We start from the raw sequence: 18,449 nt of genomic DNA on the forward strand, positions 1-18,449 counted from the left end.
AACGAAAGCCACCAACATGAAATAAACTGGACATCAACTTCAAACTACACATCTCCCATGATGAAGTAGAGCACCGCATTGTCGAGTCAAAAGAAATCACCTTGGACCCTTTTCACATGAATAACAATCTTAGCTATAATTTGCCTGACTCTTTCAACTCTACTATTAGATACTGGAGATCGCGTGATTCCACACACGCACAGGTGTACAACAATAGAACTTTAACTCGGACTGTAGTTCAAGCTCATAATAACTGTAATTTACAGTCGAATATTATGGCTTTATAATTGTATAGCTTTAGAGTGTGTCAATGTTAATTTCGTGTCTTTTAATATCTTTCTATGTTCTTATCGCCTGATGAAGTCATTCTTGACGAAACATGTTGCGTTTTTTCAAATAAATGTCATTGTGTTATAATTCTCGGGTTTTAAGTCAGTTAATTTAGAAAAATGAATATATATATATATATATATATATATATATAAAAATTGGAATTTCTTTAAAAATTATCTTAAATACTGGGCTGGTTGGATAAGTGTTTAGCATATCTGTTGTCCAGTTTTATCCACCAGCCAGCAAGCTGCAGGTTCAAATTTGTAGGCTAACATGGATGTTTGTGGTTGCTTTTAGGTGGAAGATCATTGTGTGGATAGATTGGGTCTCCCATGATGAATCATTGGACTCCATGGAGGTGGCTGTATAATAATAATAAATTTTACCTCCAATCAGGAAGGTGCTCATGGAGTCTTTATCCTGGGAGGTTGCTCAACATGTGGAAATTTTAGTCAAGAAAGATTTTATGTAAAACTATAAAACTGGTGATTATGACAAACTTAGGAAGCAACTTGGAGCAGTGTCAGGGCCTCGGAACCTACGTGGAATAAATGTCATTAGTGGATGGGGAAGCAGTACGACTGCATACCCAGAGTCAGGAGGATAAACCAAGTAGGAATTAAGTGAATAAGTAGCAATATAAAACAGGAGCTGCAAAAAAAAAAAGGAAAAAAGGCACTGGAAAGAATATAAGCCAAAAGGTGATCAGCATGCTCATGAACAACAAAATGCAAGCAAGAAAGGTGACAAGTATGGTAAGGAAGGCTAAATCAGATGGAGAAAAAATTAGCTAAGTAAATCCAAAAGTTTTTTCACTGTGTAGCAAGATAGAGAAAGAATGATTGTGAAAAGATAACATTACTCAGTGCTGATGGTAGGAAAGTGACAGAAGCAAAAGAAATAGTTCAGTTACGTGATCACATTGCAAGAGTATATCATCCAGATGGTGACTTTGCAGTTCCTGACATGACAGACTAATGTGGGATCTGAGGTTGATGAGCTGGAAGTACTGAGTATATTGAAAGAGATCAATGTGAATACAGATGTGGGCCTATCAACGTGTGTACTACCAGATTGTGCAAGTGATCTCTCAGTGACTCTGACGAATTTGTTTAATCTAAATCTCAGCTCTGGCAATGTTCCAAGGGAGTGGAAAGATGGCAAGATAGTTCCATTAAAGTGGCTCCAAGACAGAAGTAGCAAGTTACAGACCAATTAGTATCTCTGAAGTGGTGATTAAAGTATTGGAAAAGTTAGTTAAAAGTAAAATTCAGGAATGGGTGAATAGGAATATGAGGCAGCATGGCTTTGTAAAAGGGAAGTCCTGCCTCAGTAATTTATTCACATTTTAAAATAAGGTGAATTGGATAAATGAATAAGTAGCAAGTGGCTGCACTATGATACTGCTGACTTTGCAAAGGCATTTGACAGAATACCACATGGAAAATTATTACATTTGGAGCAAATGGGAATGGATATGAAATTGGTGGCATGGATAAGGAGATAGCTGATATAGACATCAGAGGGTGGTGTATGGTGGAATCAAGGCAAATGAGGGCAACAAGTGGGGTGCCCAAGGACTCTGTACTAGGTCTTCTACATTAATTAATGATATAGCTGAAGATTTGAGGGGGGGGGGGGGGTATTCAGTTGTTTGTTGATGATGCAAAACTGGGGAAGGTTGTTGAGAAACAAAATTGGGAAAATAGTTGAAAAAGGTGATATAGATATCTTGCAGGATGACTTTAATAAACTGGCAGTGGGGTAATGGACAATGGCTGTAGATTCAATGTTGTAAAATGTAAGGTAATGCACTTTGGGGTGCAAGAGTTACACACTTCATATCATATTAATGATATTAAATTACAGGAAATCAATGAAGCTAGAGAGCTGGGAATGATGAATAGAGATTTGAAATTCAGAGTACATGTTGCAAGAGTTGGCAGAATAGCTCAGAGAATTACTTGGATGTTAAAGAACACATTGACAAGAAAGAAAGAAAGAAAGAGAGGTGATTTTCTCTCTTTATAAGGGCATGATTTGGCAACATGTTGATTACCGTGCACAGATTTGGACACTTGCATTTCCAGGGGGAACTAGAAAGTGGTGGAGAGGAATTATTATTACATAACACCTCCAGGGAGTCCAAAGACTCATCGAGGGGAGGGCATCTACTCTACAACTACCTTCATCATCTACACCAACCATCCCACTAGTATTTTCACAGACAATCACAAACATCCACAGCAGGATTCGAACCAGCAGCGTTTTGGCTGGAGAGCAGATACGCTAACAACTTGGCCAACCAGGCCAGCCATAATTATTATTATTATGTTGTGACACCTCCAGGAGTCAGAAGACTCATGGAGGGAGGGCACCTACTCTCCAACTCCGTCTCCACCACTCAATCCGCCAACTACAATGAACCACATCATCTACACCAATGGCATCTACTGCCCACCACCACTAGTATTTTCACAGACAATCACAAACATCCACGCCCACGGCAGGATTCGAACCCGCAGCCTTTTGGCTGGAGAGCAGATATACTAACCACTCGACCAACTAGGCCTGGTTTACTAAAGGGATTCTATAAGACTAACACAAAACAATTTTTTCAATATATGTGGGGGAGTATGGAGAAAAACAATGGATCACACTTTGAAGTTGTCTAATTAGAGAAGAGTGACCAAGCTCATGACAGATCTGTGAAATTTTCCCTGTGAGGACAGACTGAGGATGTGTGAGTTGCAGAGTTTAGCTGACAGGCAGAAGAGAGGGGATATGATAGAAACTTAAAAGTTACTTAAGGGATTCTATAAGATTGACACAAAAGAAATTTTTCTATACATGGGAGTAGGAAGAAAAACAAGGAGTCACACTTGGAAGTTGTCTAAGAGTGTAGTTAGTAAGGATGTGTGGACTAGGTTTTTTTTTTTTGGAAAGCGGTGAATGAGTGTAGTGAATTACTAGAGGTGGTCGTGAGCACCGAAAGAAATTGTGTTAATAAATAGTGTGGGTCCACTGGAATTAGTCTTTTGACTCCATGGAGTACCTGTATAAATAATAATTCCAAACATCTAGAATATCTTTATCTTCAGTTTTCATGTCACATTTTATTTTGCCACCTTCCCAACATGTAAAACTAGTTAAAAATTTGTTTAGCTAGTTTTACATGATGCTTTGCTTTCTTACAGTGTTCTCTGCATTCTCTGAAATCACAATTAGAGTTAGCTGCCAGGAACTTCAATATACTTTCTTCTTCTTTTCCGTGACTCCCTGTCTAACTTCCTGACTCCACCATAATATAGTTTGATTTTTCTAACCTTGCATGCCTCTCCAGCTGAATCGATCAATTTATTTATGGATCTGAAAGCAGAGTTAGAAATTTGACACTTGATATTAAACCTGATATCAAAACTCCAATATTTTGTCAAGCTTAATTAATGCCACTCTTCTTCATAATGTGATTCATATAGACGAAAAAGACTGAAGCTATTGTGCATTCTTGTCTTACACTATTTTATACCATATCACCATACAAACTATCCCTAAAAATGAAGACTTCAAACTCATCACCTCAATTCTTTTAAAAGTAACAGAAAGAACCATCGACACCCAACTGGTGCACTACCTCAAAGATGAAACTGAATTGAAAAATGATGAAATTGCAGCTTATGTATATCACCCATCTGTAAATAAATGCCATGGAAATATTTGACAAATCTTAACTGGTTGTCCTCTCCAAAGCTTTTTGACTAAGTCTGGTGCAAAGATCTATTAAGCAAACTCCCATCATCTGGTCTGCCCCATGACTTCTACAACTGGATTGCAGCTTTCTGACTGGACACTCGCTTTGAGGGATGAAAGATGGCTCCTTATCCTAATTACACAACTAATACAAATAGATACCTATACAAATCACAAACCTCTCAGACCACTGAATGCTGCTCTCTCACATCTGGAGTGATGCCCTTAAGGGCTCCTTAAGGAGATGGATCATTGATTAATGATCCCTCTCTAACATGCTCCACTCAATTTCACACAGGCTCTCAGTTTCTGTTGCTTGCATCTTATATGGATACTTTAATAGCCACAATTCATTAGAACTGACATTGATAATTGTAATCATTCTATTGACATTGAAAATTCTAATCATTGATAAACCCACAGAACAAATTTCTCCTCCTTTTCGTTCATCCCTTCCATTTGGATTCTCAAAAAGTCTCCCACCATACATTTTTCACAAGGAATAAAATCCTCCAGTTCTTCAAGTCAAATGTAAACAAGTTACTTCTTGCCCAACCATAGTACTAGTGTACTGTAGGTTGACCAACCTCTCATGGAGGGATTCTGCATGAAAAAAAGTATCTTCTGCATTCTAAATTGCAAAAATTTGAATATTGACTACATATTATTCTGTATAATGTCCCATTTATGTGATATAATTGTAGCATTCTGAATAATTTCTCTCGTAGTATGTGATATATCTCTTCCATCTCTACAAAGGGTAAATACAGATCAAAAGGTAAATCAATTTATAGGGTGCCTAAAATCCATAAATACTCCCAAATACCTTATAGTTGATAGTATAGACAGTCACACCCACCCAACATTTAACTAAGTCACTTGCTCCCCTCACTTCTAACTCCTCAATGTTGATTAAAAAAAAAAAAAAAAATTCTGTTTATTTCGAATTACTAGTAAAAAAATCCTTCTTAGAAATTCAGATATGGTTAATTTTGATATCACATCCTTATTTACTAAGATATCACTGACAGATACCCTTGATTTAATAAAGTCAAATTTCCTGCCTCCAATATCATTGAATTGTTCAAATTTACTATGCATGCAGGTTACTTTACTTGGCCAAAAAAAAAAAAAAGTACAAATTAATGGCATTGCAATGGCTCTTCCCTCTCCACTGGTCTTTTATTTATTTTAATGGAGCATTGTGAGAACAAAGCAGTTACCATAGCTCTTTTCAAACCTTTCGTCTGGCTATGTTATGTAGATGATTTATTTGCCATTTGACCCCATGGGCAAAACACTTTGGATTCCTTTGTAACTCACTGTGATAGCCAATACCCTAAAATTCACTTCACTTCACATTAGAAAAAGAATCAAATAACTGTTTGCCTTTTCTTGACACACTAGTCACTTGCCTTCAGATAGTTCACTATCTTTTTTCTGTTTATAGAAAGCCAATACACACACACTGGATGATATCTACATAAACAATCACATCATCCAGCATGGTATCCTCAAGACTCTAACACACACAGTCAAGGCTACTTGTTCTAGAAATGCAGCCTCTATCACACTTTTCTAACCAATGGCTACAGCTCCTACAAAACAAAAAATACTATGCACTCGCCTTAGTCCCTGCTCCCCAAATGCACAGAAGCAAAAAAAACAACCAACACTATTCCTGTGAAAAGGCTATGAAAAGATAACCAAAGTACTAATAAAATATAACTTTCATACCACACATCAAATTAGCAACTCTGATCTGCTCTCCTAAGAAGAAACTCCATCCTCTAACACAACCTGGAGTGTATGAAGTGTCCCCTTGATTGTACTTGGCATATTATGGACAAACGGGAAGACCTATTAACATCCGTCTCAACGAGAAATACATTTGCTACCATTAGTACAGCAAGTCAATATTGACAAACCATGCTTTGGGTGCCCCTTCACGCAGAATTAGATGGAAGAAAACTAATGTGCTATATAGAAGTTGTTACAAGCCAGACTATTTTTAGAGTCAGCAATGGCTATGAAACATTCTTCTAACCTTAACAATATGGCTGCATTAACTGCCAATAATCTGGGAGATAGCCATCTTAAGATCAACAACTGCAATAACTTTTTATATAACATTAGAAGGCACCACATTAGGACTTTATATCTTTTATCTGCTATAATTTGAATGTGTAGACTGTTACAAGTAGTTGTGCTCCAAGGATGCTGGTTTCAAATCAAGCAAAATATAAAAAGATCGTGATTGACGAGCTTGTAATTGGTGTTTTGGGGTTGTAACACATTATTAAAAAAAAAAAAAATTTTAATTATGAATAACGTCCAATACCAAAGCCTGTCTACAAGATAAGCATTGCTACGAAGTCCAAAGATTCATCATGGAAGGGTCCAAATCAAGCATTATACACATATCATCTTGTATTTCTCTTTCCTTAAACATATTCACTGGAAAATTACTCTTGACATCTAGCAACCAGTCTGCTCATCAAGTAAAAATTTTTTTTCACCATTCCCTTGCTAACCATATTTTTACACAACTTGTGTTAACTTCTTTTCCTTCATCATGTACTGAATTTTTTTTCCTGCATCAGTAGTATACAACTCCTTTATCAATGCAGTAAAACTTGCATCTGTCATATCCCCTTTTTTCCACCATCAACCAAATTTTATGATCCATATTCAACCTCTCCTCACAAGGGGAACTCTACAGACGATCTTGGTCACCTATCTTTGGATCCTCCCTCACTCCCTCTCTCTGAAATCCAGGCAATGGATCTCTGTACAGTAGTTCAGATGTGATCTTATCACAGCCTTGTGAACTGATTATACATATAAAAAAAAAAAATAAAGCATTTAATACAAGGCACTTATATTTGATGATGAGTATCTCATCACACCATCAAAGTCAATACACAAAAAAAGAATAGATAGTTACTTGAAGTGAGAACAGAATAAACAGACATTACAGAGTACTTCCATTCTACTAATCTCTGGCCAGTCACAATACTATTATAAACCAATGGGAAAATGTAAACAGTCATGAACACAGTAATAAACAATCTTAACCAATGGATAAAAGAGTGCATGGCTCATAACTAAGTAAAGGCATGGAGGCAGCTTAGAAAGAAGAATTTAGTAAATTAAGAATAAAATATTTGTGTATTCTCTCTAATGACCTGATGCAACTTATCAGTATAAGTTTTATATTAAATACTTTATTTTTCAGTGTATAATTTACATATGCCACATTCATCACATCTATGAATTATACTAACATCAATAATCAAATTTGCATCTCACAGGAATTATAGAAGATGACTAACAAGTTTTATAAATTACATTTGAAGCTTACAAGGTGACATTTCTAAAAACACTGCTGTGACTCTGATCTTATTCTGAATTTTGCCAGAATCAAAGAAACCAACAAATCTCCAGGTTCAGGGAATTTATTACATGCCAGTAAATGCTTATTTTTAAGCCACTTCTACCGTGCAAAACATTAACTTGCCAGTGCAACTATTATATGAAATCTAATTTTTCCAACTTCAAAATAATGTTCTCACATTTGGGGTGCTCTCTCTCTCTCTCTAACACACACACACACACACACTCACACACACAGCCATTCCAATCACCTTCTCAGATATTCTGTTCTGTTTCAGCCTTATTCCTTTTCAACAGGCAATTTCATGATTGCTGCTACAAAAGCTCATAACTTGTTTTATAAGCTCAGAAAAAAATGGGATTACTACTTTTCAATAGTAAGCTAGTTGCTTATATTAGGTTACCATTTTTAATCACACAAATTCCAAAGAACAAAATAAAAATAAATTTAAAAAAAATTATATATATATATATTCTTATTGCATCAATCTGCACAGTATTTTTAACAATTATATCATAAAAAATAGTTTATCAACATTGTTAATGACCAATATTTATCGACTAAATGTTTTTTAAAAAAAATTCATTTTCCTCAATTACTTCTTGAAATCTTTGTATGAATTTGAGAAATTCTGTAAATTATCATGGCTTTTAAAGTTTGAGGCTCCATTGTAATTTCTCAGCAGTCTGCAAATTATCCAATACTGGAATACTGAAAATGCACAATACTACTACATTAATTCTCAGCAAATACTTAATTCAATAATTCTTCACCATGTGGTGTTGACTGGAAGGTTTGCATAAATGCCCCAGTTCTGATAGTTTTTTTGTTTTTTTTACTAATTAATTCTATATAAATTTGTGTGTGTGTGTGAGAGAGTTGCAGAAGAAGTTGTGTGCTTGTATGTTTAAGTTTGTTTACAAAATAAAACTTACAGCAGAGTATAGTAATTTTTATAGGGCAAACATCAAAGGTCATACTGCACCAGGACAAGTCTCAGCAGTGTGTACACTAATAGATCCATCCTTTGGCAGGATTTGAACCCAGAGTCTCTTGGCTGGAGAGTGAATAGGCTAACCACCCGGCCAACCAGGCAAGCAGGAGTATGGTAACTGGCAATAGAAAGATGGTGGCAGCTTAGTCTTCATTTTTACAAGTTTTTTGATTTTAGTTGTTTTGTGAAATATGAGGTGTGCTACATGTATTTGTTAGATTATGTCGATAAATTATGGATATTTAAGGCAGATGGATGGAGGGTGTGTGTGTGAAGCGTGATCTGAATGAGGACTGGAATGGGTGGTAATGTATCGGTAATTGAAGGTGTTAACAGTGAGCATGCCACAAGAAGGACGAGTGCTCATCTGAATAGCAAAGACAATGTAAAAGAGCAGCAAAATATTGGTAAAAAAATTTTTAAAAAAAAGCAGAGTGATCTGCTGACCTTAAAAATCAGATGTAGTAAGAAAGACCAAAGCGATACGAATGAAGAGGAAGTGTTCTTGAAAAACAGAGTTTTTCATTCCTTACACATTCCTTAATGTATATTTTTTTTGTTTATATTTAAAAATAATTTATTAACTAAATTTCATTGCAATTTATTTTGGATATTATTAATGCAGATTGAGCTATTCTCCTGCAGCGATAGTGAACATAATATCACGTGCTTTCAATTGAATTGTTCTCTTTTTTGTGTTTTCCTGTAATTTTATGATGATGGCTATGAAACTTAGCAAAATTTTACAAATGAAGACATTTAAATTAAATGCAAGTGATTCCAGTAATAATATTTCATGCTGAATTCTTTCTAGTGTCTCAATTTTTAGAACAAGAGAATTTATGAAACATATAAAGTGCAGGCCAGAAAAATTGCAAGTATGGTATGAAAAGCTAAACTGGAATATGAAAAGAAACTGGCTGTAAAGGCAACCCAAAAGAATTATGTCATACTACAAATAAAAGAAAAAATGAGCATGGAAGAATAATTTTACTGAATGGAGATGGTTCCCTTGTATCAGAAGCAGGTGAGTGTTCAAATAATGAGTGCTCACTTCTAAGATAAACCAGGTTATGTAATATGGTGCACAATGTTACCGCTACACTGGATGAAGAGATATAAAGGATATAGGTGAGCCACTGCATGACCTAGATATCAATTCAGAAATAGGACCTGATGGGTTATCAGCATGTGTGCTGAAGAAATGTTCAACTGAAACTGCCTGACCCTTACCTTGACATGTTTGCATAACTTGAGTCTCAACTCAGGAAAGATCCCATAAGAATGAAAAGTATATATGAGTTCCATTGCACATAGATAGTGCACAATCCAGTGTGCCTAATTACTAACATATCAGTATATCTGGAATGGTGATGATTTTAGAGAAGTGGGTAAGAAAACTCATACAGAAAGACTGAAAAAAGAGCTATATTTTGCAAAGAACAGCACAAGTTTACTAAATGGAGGTCAAGTTTTAGCAATCTGTTCATGTTTTATAATGTCATATCTGAGATGGATAAACAGATGCTTACACTATGACACTGTTGGACTTTGCGAAGACATTTGATAGGATACCACATGAAAAGCTGTTGCATGAACTGAAGAATATGAGATTGGAATATAAACTATTGACTTAGATAAACAGGTTGTTGACAGGTATCGGAAAGTAGTGTATGGTGGGTGTGAATGTACCAGATATAAAGTTGAGTGGTCCTTGGACCACTGTTGTTCATCCTATACATTAATGATTTTAGAAATGACCTGACAGGAGATGTTCAATTATTTGCTGATGCTGCAAAAATAAAACAGGAGAAGCCATCAGGGATGCTACTGATACAGAGCGCTTACAGAATGATTTGAATATGCTAAAACAGTATGCAAATGATAATGGCTGTCAATTCAATTTTAGTAAGTGTAAGTTATGTACTTTTTTTGAGATGAGATATTCAACAGCATATTATATTGGTGGGATTATGTTACAAGAAACTGAAGTTCAAAGGTCACATTGCAAAAACTGCCAATACACCCCAGTGTGATATTAAAACAAACAATGACATATAAGGATAAGAAGTAATTTTTCCCATTTATGGGGCCTTGACACAACTGATGCAACAGATTTGGTCTCCTAGGTTTTGAGGGAATAACGAATCTATGGAAAGGGTGCAAAGATTAACAAAGATGATATTGGGATTATGGAATGTAGATTACAAAGACAGATTGAGAGTGGACTGCAGACATTGGTGAACAAGAAAAAGAGGAGAGATATCATAGAAGTCTGTGAATTTCTGAAAGGTATTACAGGTTACCGACTGACGGCATTTTTCATTATATGGAAGGTGGGGAGAGAACAAGGGGGCATCTGTGGAAGCTCCATGTGCATATATGAAAGGTGAGAGCTAAACTTTTCTCTCATGTGTGGAAAAGTTTGCCTGTTGAAGTAATGAATACGTTCAGTGTGTATGAATGAGTTTAAGAGAAAGCATCACAGCTGGCGTGGTTAATCTATAGCATTCCTTTATGAGTACTTTACTCCATGGAGGTTTTGGATGATAATAAATATTGCATGTATTGAATAACTGAAGATAGATAATTCAATCAAACTTATTCAAAAATGAGGTCATTTTTCATATTTCCTCTAAGCATGTAAAAATAGGAGCATATTGCCGGTCATAGTTTGTTAAGTCAAAGATGAACTAACTTGCCATTCTATTCTTTCCATCAAACTAACCATTCTTTGGGACCGACTTGCACTGTTTCTGTCTAAGATTTATTACCTTCTTTGGTGTTCTAGAAATATCAAGTTCCTTCTTTCTCCTTATCTTCCTGTCCTCAACACACATTTTGCTCCCATGTTTTAAGTGATAAAACATTATTTATTGTTTTAGAGTAAGCAAAGCAGTAGAGTAAAAAAATTGACAAAACTAGTTTAATAATGTGACAGTAGCAACACAACTGATATTTCAACTTTCATCTCCACTTTTATGACCCAACCCTCCATTTCATTTCAGTTGTGTCAAAATATTCAGAGAACCTTAACATAAGAGACTTATGGACTTATGTTTAAGGTTAAAGAAATATGGTGAACAATGCAACTTGTTCAGTCTACCTCTTCAATTATTTTCTTTTTAGAAAGATAAATGTTAAATTTTTCAGAATGACCACAAGCAAAGGCAAAAAGGAACTATATTTCAAATTTGGTTAAAATCAATTGCCTTGTCAGGGTATATCTGCAATCACCTTCATACCAAGAAATTATATTCTTGGTTTCATTCTTTATCCAAGTGTAAGCAAACAAAGTTTGCATGCTGCTTTGCTTGCTTACACTTGGATAAAGGATGAAACCAAGAATATAATTTCATAGCATCTTTAATTTATGGTATAACCAAGTGAAAAAACTTTCAACTCCTTCATTTTTGTCCAACTCAGCTGAAATATTAGTAAATCATGAACAAAAATAAACAAGTTTGTTCAAAACTGGTTGAATGATGTGACCTATAAATGAATCCCTTTCTTCTCCATCCTCAACATTTTAGTCTGATAAGACGACTTCTCAAGAATAGACATATATTCCAAATTTGGGTGAAATCAGCTAAGTAGTTCACTCTATAGAGCAGATTTCCCAGATTTTTCCTACGACGGAACATTTCGCAAATCCTGAAATTTTCACGGAACACCTTGGTTATTTTGTAATGTATTAATAATTAATTATGGCATAATCATAAAGAGTATTAGTACATGTATACAGTGTGACATGTTGACAAATATAAAATTACATTTAAATCAGTTATCAATCACTGGACTAATGAAATCTTGTAGCATAATGTGGTTTCCTCAGGCAAACATCATTAAATTAATTTGTGCTGATTTTCATTGACATATCCCATTCTGATTACCAAAAATTTATAATATTATTATAAGTACTTACGGGTGAATGCAGACTTTTTCTCCTGTGTGCTGGTAGTTTCCCCATCCTTTTGTACATCGTGGAGATTGCTTTGTAGGCTGGAGGTGGATGAATCACTATTTGTTGCATCACAATAAGAGATTTCTTAAACACCAAAATTAAACGAAGTCCCTTGTCTCTTATTCATATTAAAATTTAAATCTGTAGGCCTATTACTTTTAAAAAATCACGGCACTACGGTTTCGAAAGCACTTTCACCCTACAATACGAACTTGCGAAGAAAGTATTCAGTATTACTAGATTTGAGAACTGAATACAGACTACCTTGATCTTCAATTTCAGTGGAAAAATTTTCTTTATACGTCCTTGCTGATTGGTCACTTACATTTGCAACACAGATGTTATTTCGTTCAGTTTTGAGAACAGAGGATATGCCGTCCATTGTTGTAATCGGCTTGCAGGCAATTTTTATGACTGGTCATAAACAGCGATATTCCCTTTCCTGAATTACTTCCATGTTTAAAAATACCCAGCTTGGTCACTCACATCATGGAACACTTATTCACTTTCTGCGGAAGACAATTTGGGAAACTCTGCTATAGAGGTACAGGAGAAGGAAGAGGGAAATAATGATTGGGGGGGGGGGGGGGGGAGATTTGCATTCTATACTTTTTTCAATTTTTTTTTTTTAATTTGAAGCTTTAATGTTGGTAGGTTGTAACTTATCAATTTCTGCTGAATAAAGGGCCAACTAATAATATTTACTTAGAAAATGGAATTATATCAAAGTTGAATTTTGATATATTTTGACACTAAACCATGATAACTATGGTTCAGTGTCATTTGGCACTGTATCTTCTTCCTCTCTGGGAAATAAAAGTGTATCCAATTAGCACACTCTTTAACATGATTACCTGGTGTGAGACAACCACTTTGCTTAATTGGTAGTCTGATGTGGCTTGAAAAAAATACATCTGGTCTATAAAGTTCCCATCCAATGAAAGGTTGTAAACCTTTTGTTAAAACCTTTTCCCCACCAAAAAAAAAAAAAAAGTGCATGCTTTTTTTTTTTTTATGGAATATTATCACATATGATCCTGAAATGAATTATTCAATAATTGTACACTGAACATAAACAAAATCTTCAGTTCTTTAGTCTGAAAATTTCACTACTATGAAATTTTTTTTATAAAAAACATAACTCACAACTGCAGTCATCTTATAGGGAAATTTGTCTTCAAAGAAATCAGGATTAGGAATTCTTTGCGGTTTCCATTTTCCCTAAAGAAACAATATCACAATACAATCAAAAGTAGTAATTGAAAAGAAAAGATGTAGAAGGGGAAATGAGGAATATACATTTGTAAAGTTAAGGCTTTTGCTCATATTACAATGAAAGCTTTTCTAAATTAGAATGAGGATATAAACTTAGGAAAATTAAATGAACTGCTGACATTGTTACGTATTACAGCAATTTATTTTTCAGAATTTTCAAAATAACAAAATACAGAGAGCTATACAAATAATATAATATAATATAAATAATAATAAAACAGGGTGTCCCAAAAGTCACTTTACATTGGGAAAATGAGAAATTGTAGGCCAAATGTGACTTTATTTACAAATATTCATTATAAAATATTCTCTGTCAAAGAAAACAAGTCTAACAATTCTGTTGTCCCATATCCCACACCAACCATCACTTTTCCAGCACCTTGCATTTTTGACTGACTCATCCAGTTTAAGTTGCTATCACTCCAGTAACATAGGTTTCGGCGATTAACTTCTCCGTTGACATAAAAATTGACTTCATCAGTAAAGAGGATCTCGGCTGTGAAGTTTACAATAGTTCAAGATTTCCATAGTTTCTTAAGGGAATGGAATGGGTGCAAAAAAGTTGCCATTTAGCAGAACACTTCTCTGGCTCAATTCATATACTTTTGATTCTAAATTGCTTATTCCAGAATTAGTTCTGGAATAAGCAATTTAGTTATTTTGCTTATTCCAGAATTAGTTCTGGAATAAGCAAAAAAAAAAGTACAATTTTTGGAACCTCTGTATCCAAGAAATGAAGTCTCTGAGGAAGCAAGTTCTCTGCCAAGGTAGTGCCAGATCTTAGGATCAATGTCAATTCTTTTAGTATACCTAAATCTCTCATCTGAATCAAATTCACTTTAGACAAATTGTTATGGTTGACTCACGGTAAGAGTTCCTTTCATGCCTTATGTTGGTATCACGTTTCAAATCTGATTAAACAAATGTCGTAAGAAATTCTAGGGAAGGGGGATATAATATATAAGCAAATCAGACCTTATGGCAGAAGGATCAACTTAGGAAGCATCTTTTCTATTCATTATAGAAAGTTTTTTTTTCCCTTTGTTTGGTTACAAATTAAATTATAATTTAATATATAATTTGTAACCAAATTATAATATTAAATTATATTCTAGTTTAATCCCTTATCCAAGTCAAAGACAGTTGTTGGAAGTTTTTCCACTTAGTTATAATATAAATTAAAGATACTAGAAAATGACATACACAAAATAAGCCCCAGTACGTACAAAATATTAAAACACATGAATGCAGATATAAAAGAAACTGCATATATAAATTGTGAAATAGATGTAAAAGAATTCTTGGATTACTTTACAGATCTCTGGACAAATAATACTGGCATCAAAAATAATTACACCAGAAACTTACAAAATACCTTAAATGATATGATAACAATGAAAGAATTAAAGGACAACCTAAATAAATAAGACATAAAATTAAAAACTCCAAAATTTTTGTAGATTATAGGCCTGATAAATAAAACACTCAATTTATATAATATAGTTTATATACACCTAAATATAGTACAAAAAGAAACATGCTTGAAAATATATAATACTTTAGCAGTCCCCACATTATTATATGACAGTGAAATTTGGGCAATAAACAAACAAGATAAAGAATAAAAACAAGTGAAATGAGATTTATGAGAAAAACTGCAAAATACACATTATTAGATCAAAAAAAAAAAAAGGAATGAAGACATTTTAAAAGAACTAAAAACAAAATCAATAGAAGAAAAACTAAACAATTATAAACAAAAATGGATTGAACGTGTAAACCGAATGGTCAACATCCTAAACAAACACTAAAATATAAGCCAATTGGAAAGAGACGGCAGGGTAGACCTCAAAAAAGGATATTGGATGGATAATGAGACCAGGAACAGACCAATATGGTCTATACCCGTAATTAGTGTTATGATGATGATGAGATACCAAGAAATTATTTACTTGGTTTAATCCTTTATCCAAATGTAAGCAAACAAAGTTTGCACCTGAAATATAATCAGGACTGGGGCAACTCGTATATAAAAGCTAACGACTTCACTGCATTTTCCTTAGTATCCCATAATGCAAAGCACATATCCTTATGAATATGTATGTAGGGAGTAAACCTTCCCATAGCATGCATTATGGGAAGGGTTAGTTTCAACATGTATTGAGGTCTCGAGAGTGGGAGCCAGATCCAAAGGTGATACACTGAAGAAATGCCAAAGTCATATTTTCATATACGAGCAGCCAAAAGGTATCACACCTTATTATTAAAATACTCTGGTTTAGAGATAGTTGTTGGAAGTTTTTCCACTTGGTTATACTATAAATTAAAGATACCAAGAAATTATATACTTGGTTTAATCCTTTATCCAAATATAAGGAAACAAAGTTTGCACCCAAAATATAATCAAGACTGGGGCAACTCGTACATAGAAACTAATTACTTCACATCACTTGCCTTAGTATCCCATAATGTACAGCACATATCCTTATGGGTATACTATGCATTATGGGAAGGGTCACTACACAGACGTATCTTTAATTTATAGTATAAGCAAGTAGAAAACTTCCAACAGCTATCTCTAATCCAGAGTATTTCAATAATAAGGTGTGACAACTTTTGGCTACTCGCATATGAAAATATGACTTCGGCATTACTTCAACCTTGCTATCACCTCTGGATCTGGCTCCCACTGATAAGAACTCAATAAAGGTCAAAACCAGTCTTCGTAGTAAACTTTCCCATAATGTATAGCATTATACATACCCATAAGGATATGTGCTTTGCATTATGGGATACTAAGGCAAGTGATGTGAAGTCATTAGCTTCTATATACGAGTTGCCCTAGGCCTGATTATATTTCAGGTGCAAGCTTTGTTTGCTTAAACTTGGATAAAGGATTAAACCAAGTATATAATTTTTCGGTACAGTAAGCTCTCGATTTAAGCTCCCTGATTCAACGGACTTCGGATTTAACAGACATAATCTGACAAATACATACAGATAATGAAATGATTAAAAAAAAAAAAGGAAGAAGAATGGTTAATCGGAAGCAACTGGCAGTGTTTATAAATTGCGTCTTCGGATACATTTGTGATATTTCGTGCATACTCTTAATAGTTTGTGCGTGTGCATGTGCTTTAGTACCATTGATAGCACAGTGTCAGTAGCATTGCAAGAGCAACACAGATGATGTTTAGGCTGTTGCTGGAGTAATCTTTAGTTAAACCATTATTAATCATAATTAATACTATCAGTTAATATGTCTGGGGTTAAAAGAAAATGAGTAAACATGACAATAGCACAGAAACTTGAGTTAATAAGTTGGAAAGTGGTGCATCTGTTGTTCATGTTTCTAAACTTAATGTGAAAAAAGAACAGTTTCAAACATATGCAAAAATAAAGATAAATTTACTCAAATTAAGTTAAGTGGATAATAATAAATCCCTCGTTATTTTAAAGCTGGATACAAAACTCGGAGATCAAAATCTAAGAGTTTCATGCCAAAGAACTATTGGCAAGTCCAAGCGTAAGTCAACACCTGGGTAGTACAACACTAGGGCAACTCAGAGCAAGCTCCATCACTATCCGTAATATTTTCTCATAATGTAAAACATAGCTCCTGGGATCTCAGAGTTTCGTATCCGGCTTCAAAATAATGAGGGATTTATTATCCCCTTAACTTAATTTACGCAGCCAGAAAAAAATAGCCTCTTGGCTCTTTATCATAAACTTACTCAGTTTTTGCTAAAATATAGTGCTGAGAGATCCAAAGGTGGTTTCACTGTGGCAGATAAGATGCATGTGAAGTTGGCCTAGAATAAGAATTTAGGAGTTTACATGTGGTTCATTCAACAGCAGTCTAGTGGCATTGTTGTTCATGCTGATGAACTAAGGTCAGCTGCTGAAAAACTGGCACAACACATGGGCATACAGTTCAAAGCGAGTGATGGGTGGCTTTGGCGCTTTCATACACACCATGGCATTATGAACAGGCAAACATATGGTGAAGCGCTGAGTGCTGATACTGAACAGGTTGAGCCCTTCAGAAAATACATCAATTAAGACATTGAATATGAAGGTCTCATTTTGTCTAAAGTTTACAATGCAGATGAGACTGACCTGTTCTGTCATGCTGTTCCCAAAAATACCCTCGCGAACAAACACGAAATTAGCACACCAGGCCACAAATTAAACATGGAATGCATTTCAGCCCTACTCTGTGCTAATGCCGATGGCACACATCACCTCAAGCCGATGGTAGTTGGAAGAGCATGAAAGCCTCGCTCTTTGAAGAATGTTATGAACCGGCTGCCTGTTATCTATTCCAGCTCAAGGAATGCTTGGTTTAAAAGTGCCATTTTTTTCAACTGGTTTTTCAATCACTTCATACCTGAAGTTCAAAACTATCAAGAAGAGGTCCTGAAAATTTCTCCTGAAGATGTAAAAGCCGTTTTTTTACTTCTTGATAATGCATCAGCCCATCCTAATGCTGAGACGTTGTTTAGTAGGAATAGAAGAATAAAATGCATCTTCCTTCCTCCAAACATCACTTCTATAATACAGCCTATAGACCAGGGAGTACTGTTCCCTGCAAAAAAAACATCACAACATCAAAAAGAAAAATAAAACACAGAGTACAGGGAAGACAGAGATTGCAGCTCATGCCCTTGAGCTGAAACATACCCCCCAAATCGATAAGGCCATAATCATAGACAAACAAGACAACGAAACAATGC

At 34.8% G+C, this 18,449-nt stretch overlaps 1 protein-coding gene across 1 annotated transcript in view; it reads right to left on the reverse strand.

The window, feature by feature from the left end:
- LOC150109288 (calmegin-like) overlaps positions 1-18,449 on the reverse strand; it is a 394,668-nt gene that overhangs the window by 101,633 nt on the left and 274,586 nt on the right. The window contains exon 15 of the mRNA XM_090412401.1: positions 13,585-13,659. Coding sequence (XP_090268527.1) covers positions 13,585-13,659 — 75 coding nt within the window. The remainder of the gene's footprint in view (positions 1-13,584; positions 13,660-18,449) is intronic.

Source organism: Typopeltis vanoorti, chromosome 2 (genome assembly GCF_054136105.1).
Source record: "Typopeltis vanoorti isolate ZY-2024b chromosome 2, IOZ_Tvanoo_1.0, whole genome shotgun sequence".
In the NCBI taxonomy this organism is placed as follows: domain Eukaryota; kingdom Metazoa; phylum Arthropoda; class Arachnida; order Uropygi; family Thelyphonidae; genus Typopeltis; species Typopeltis vanoorti.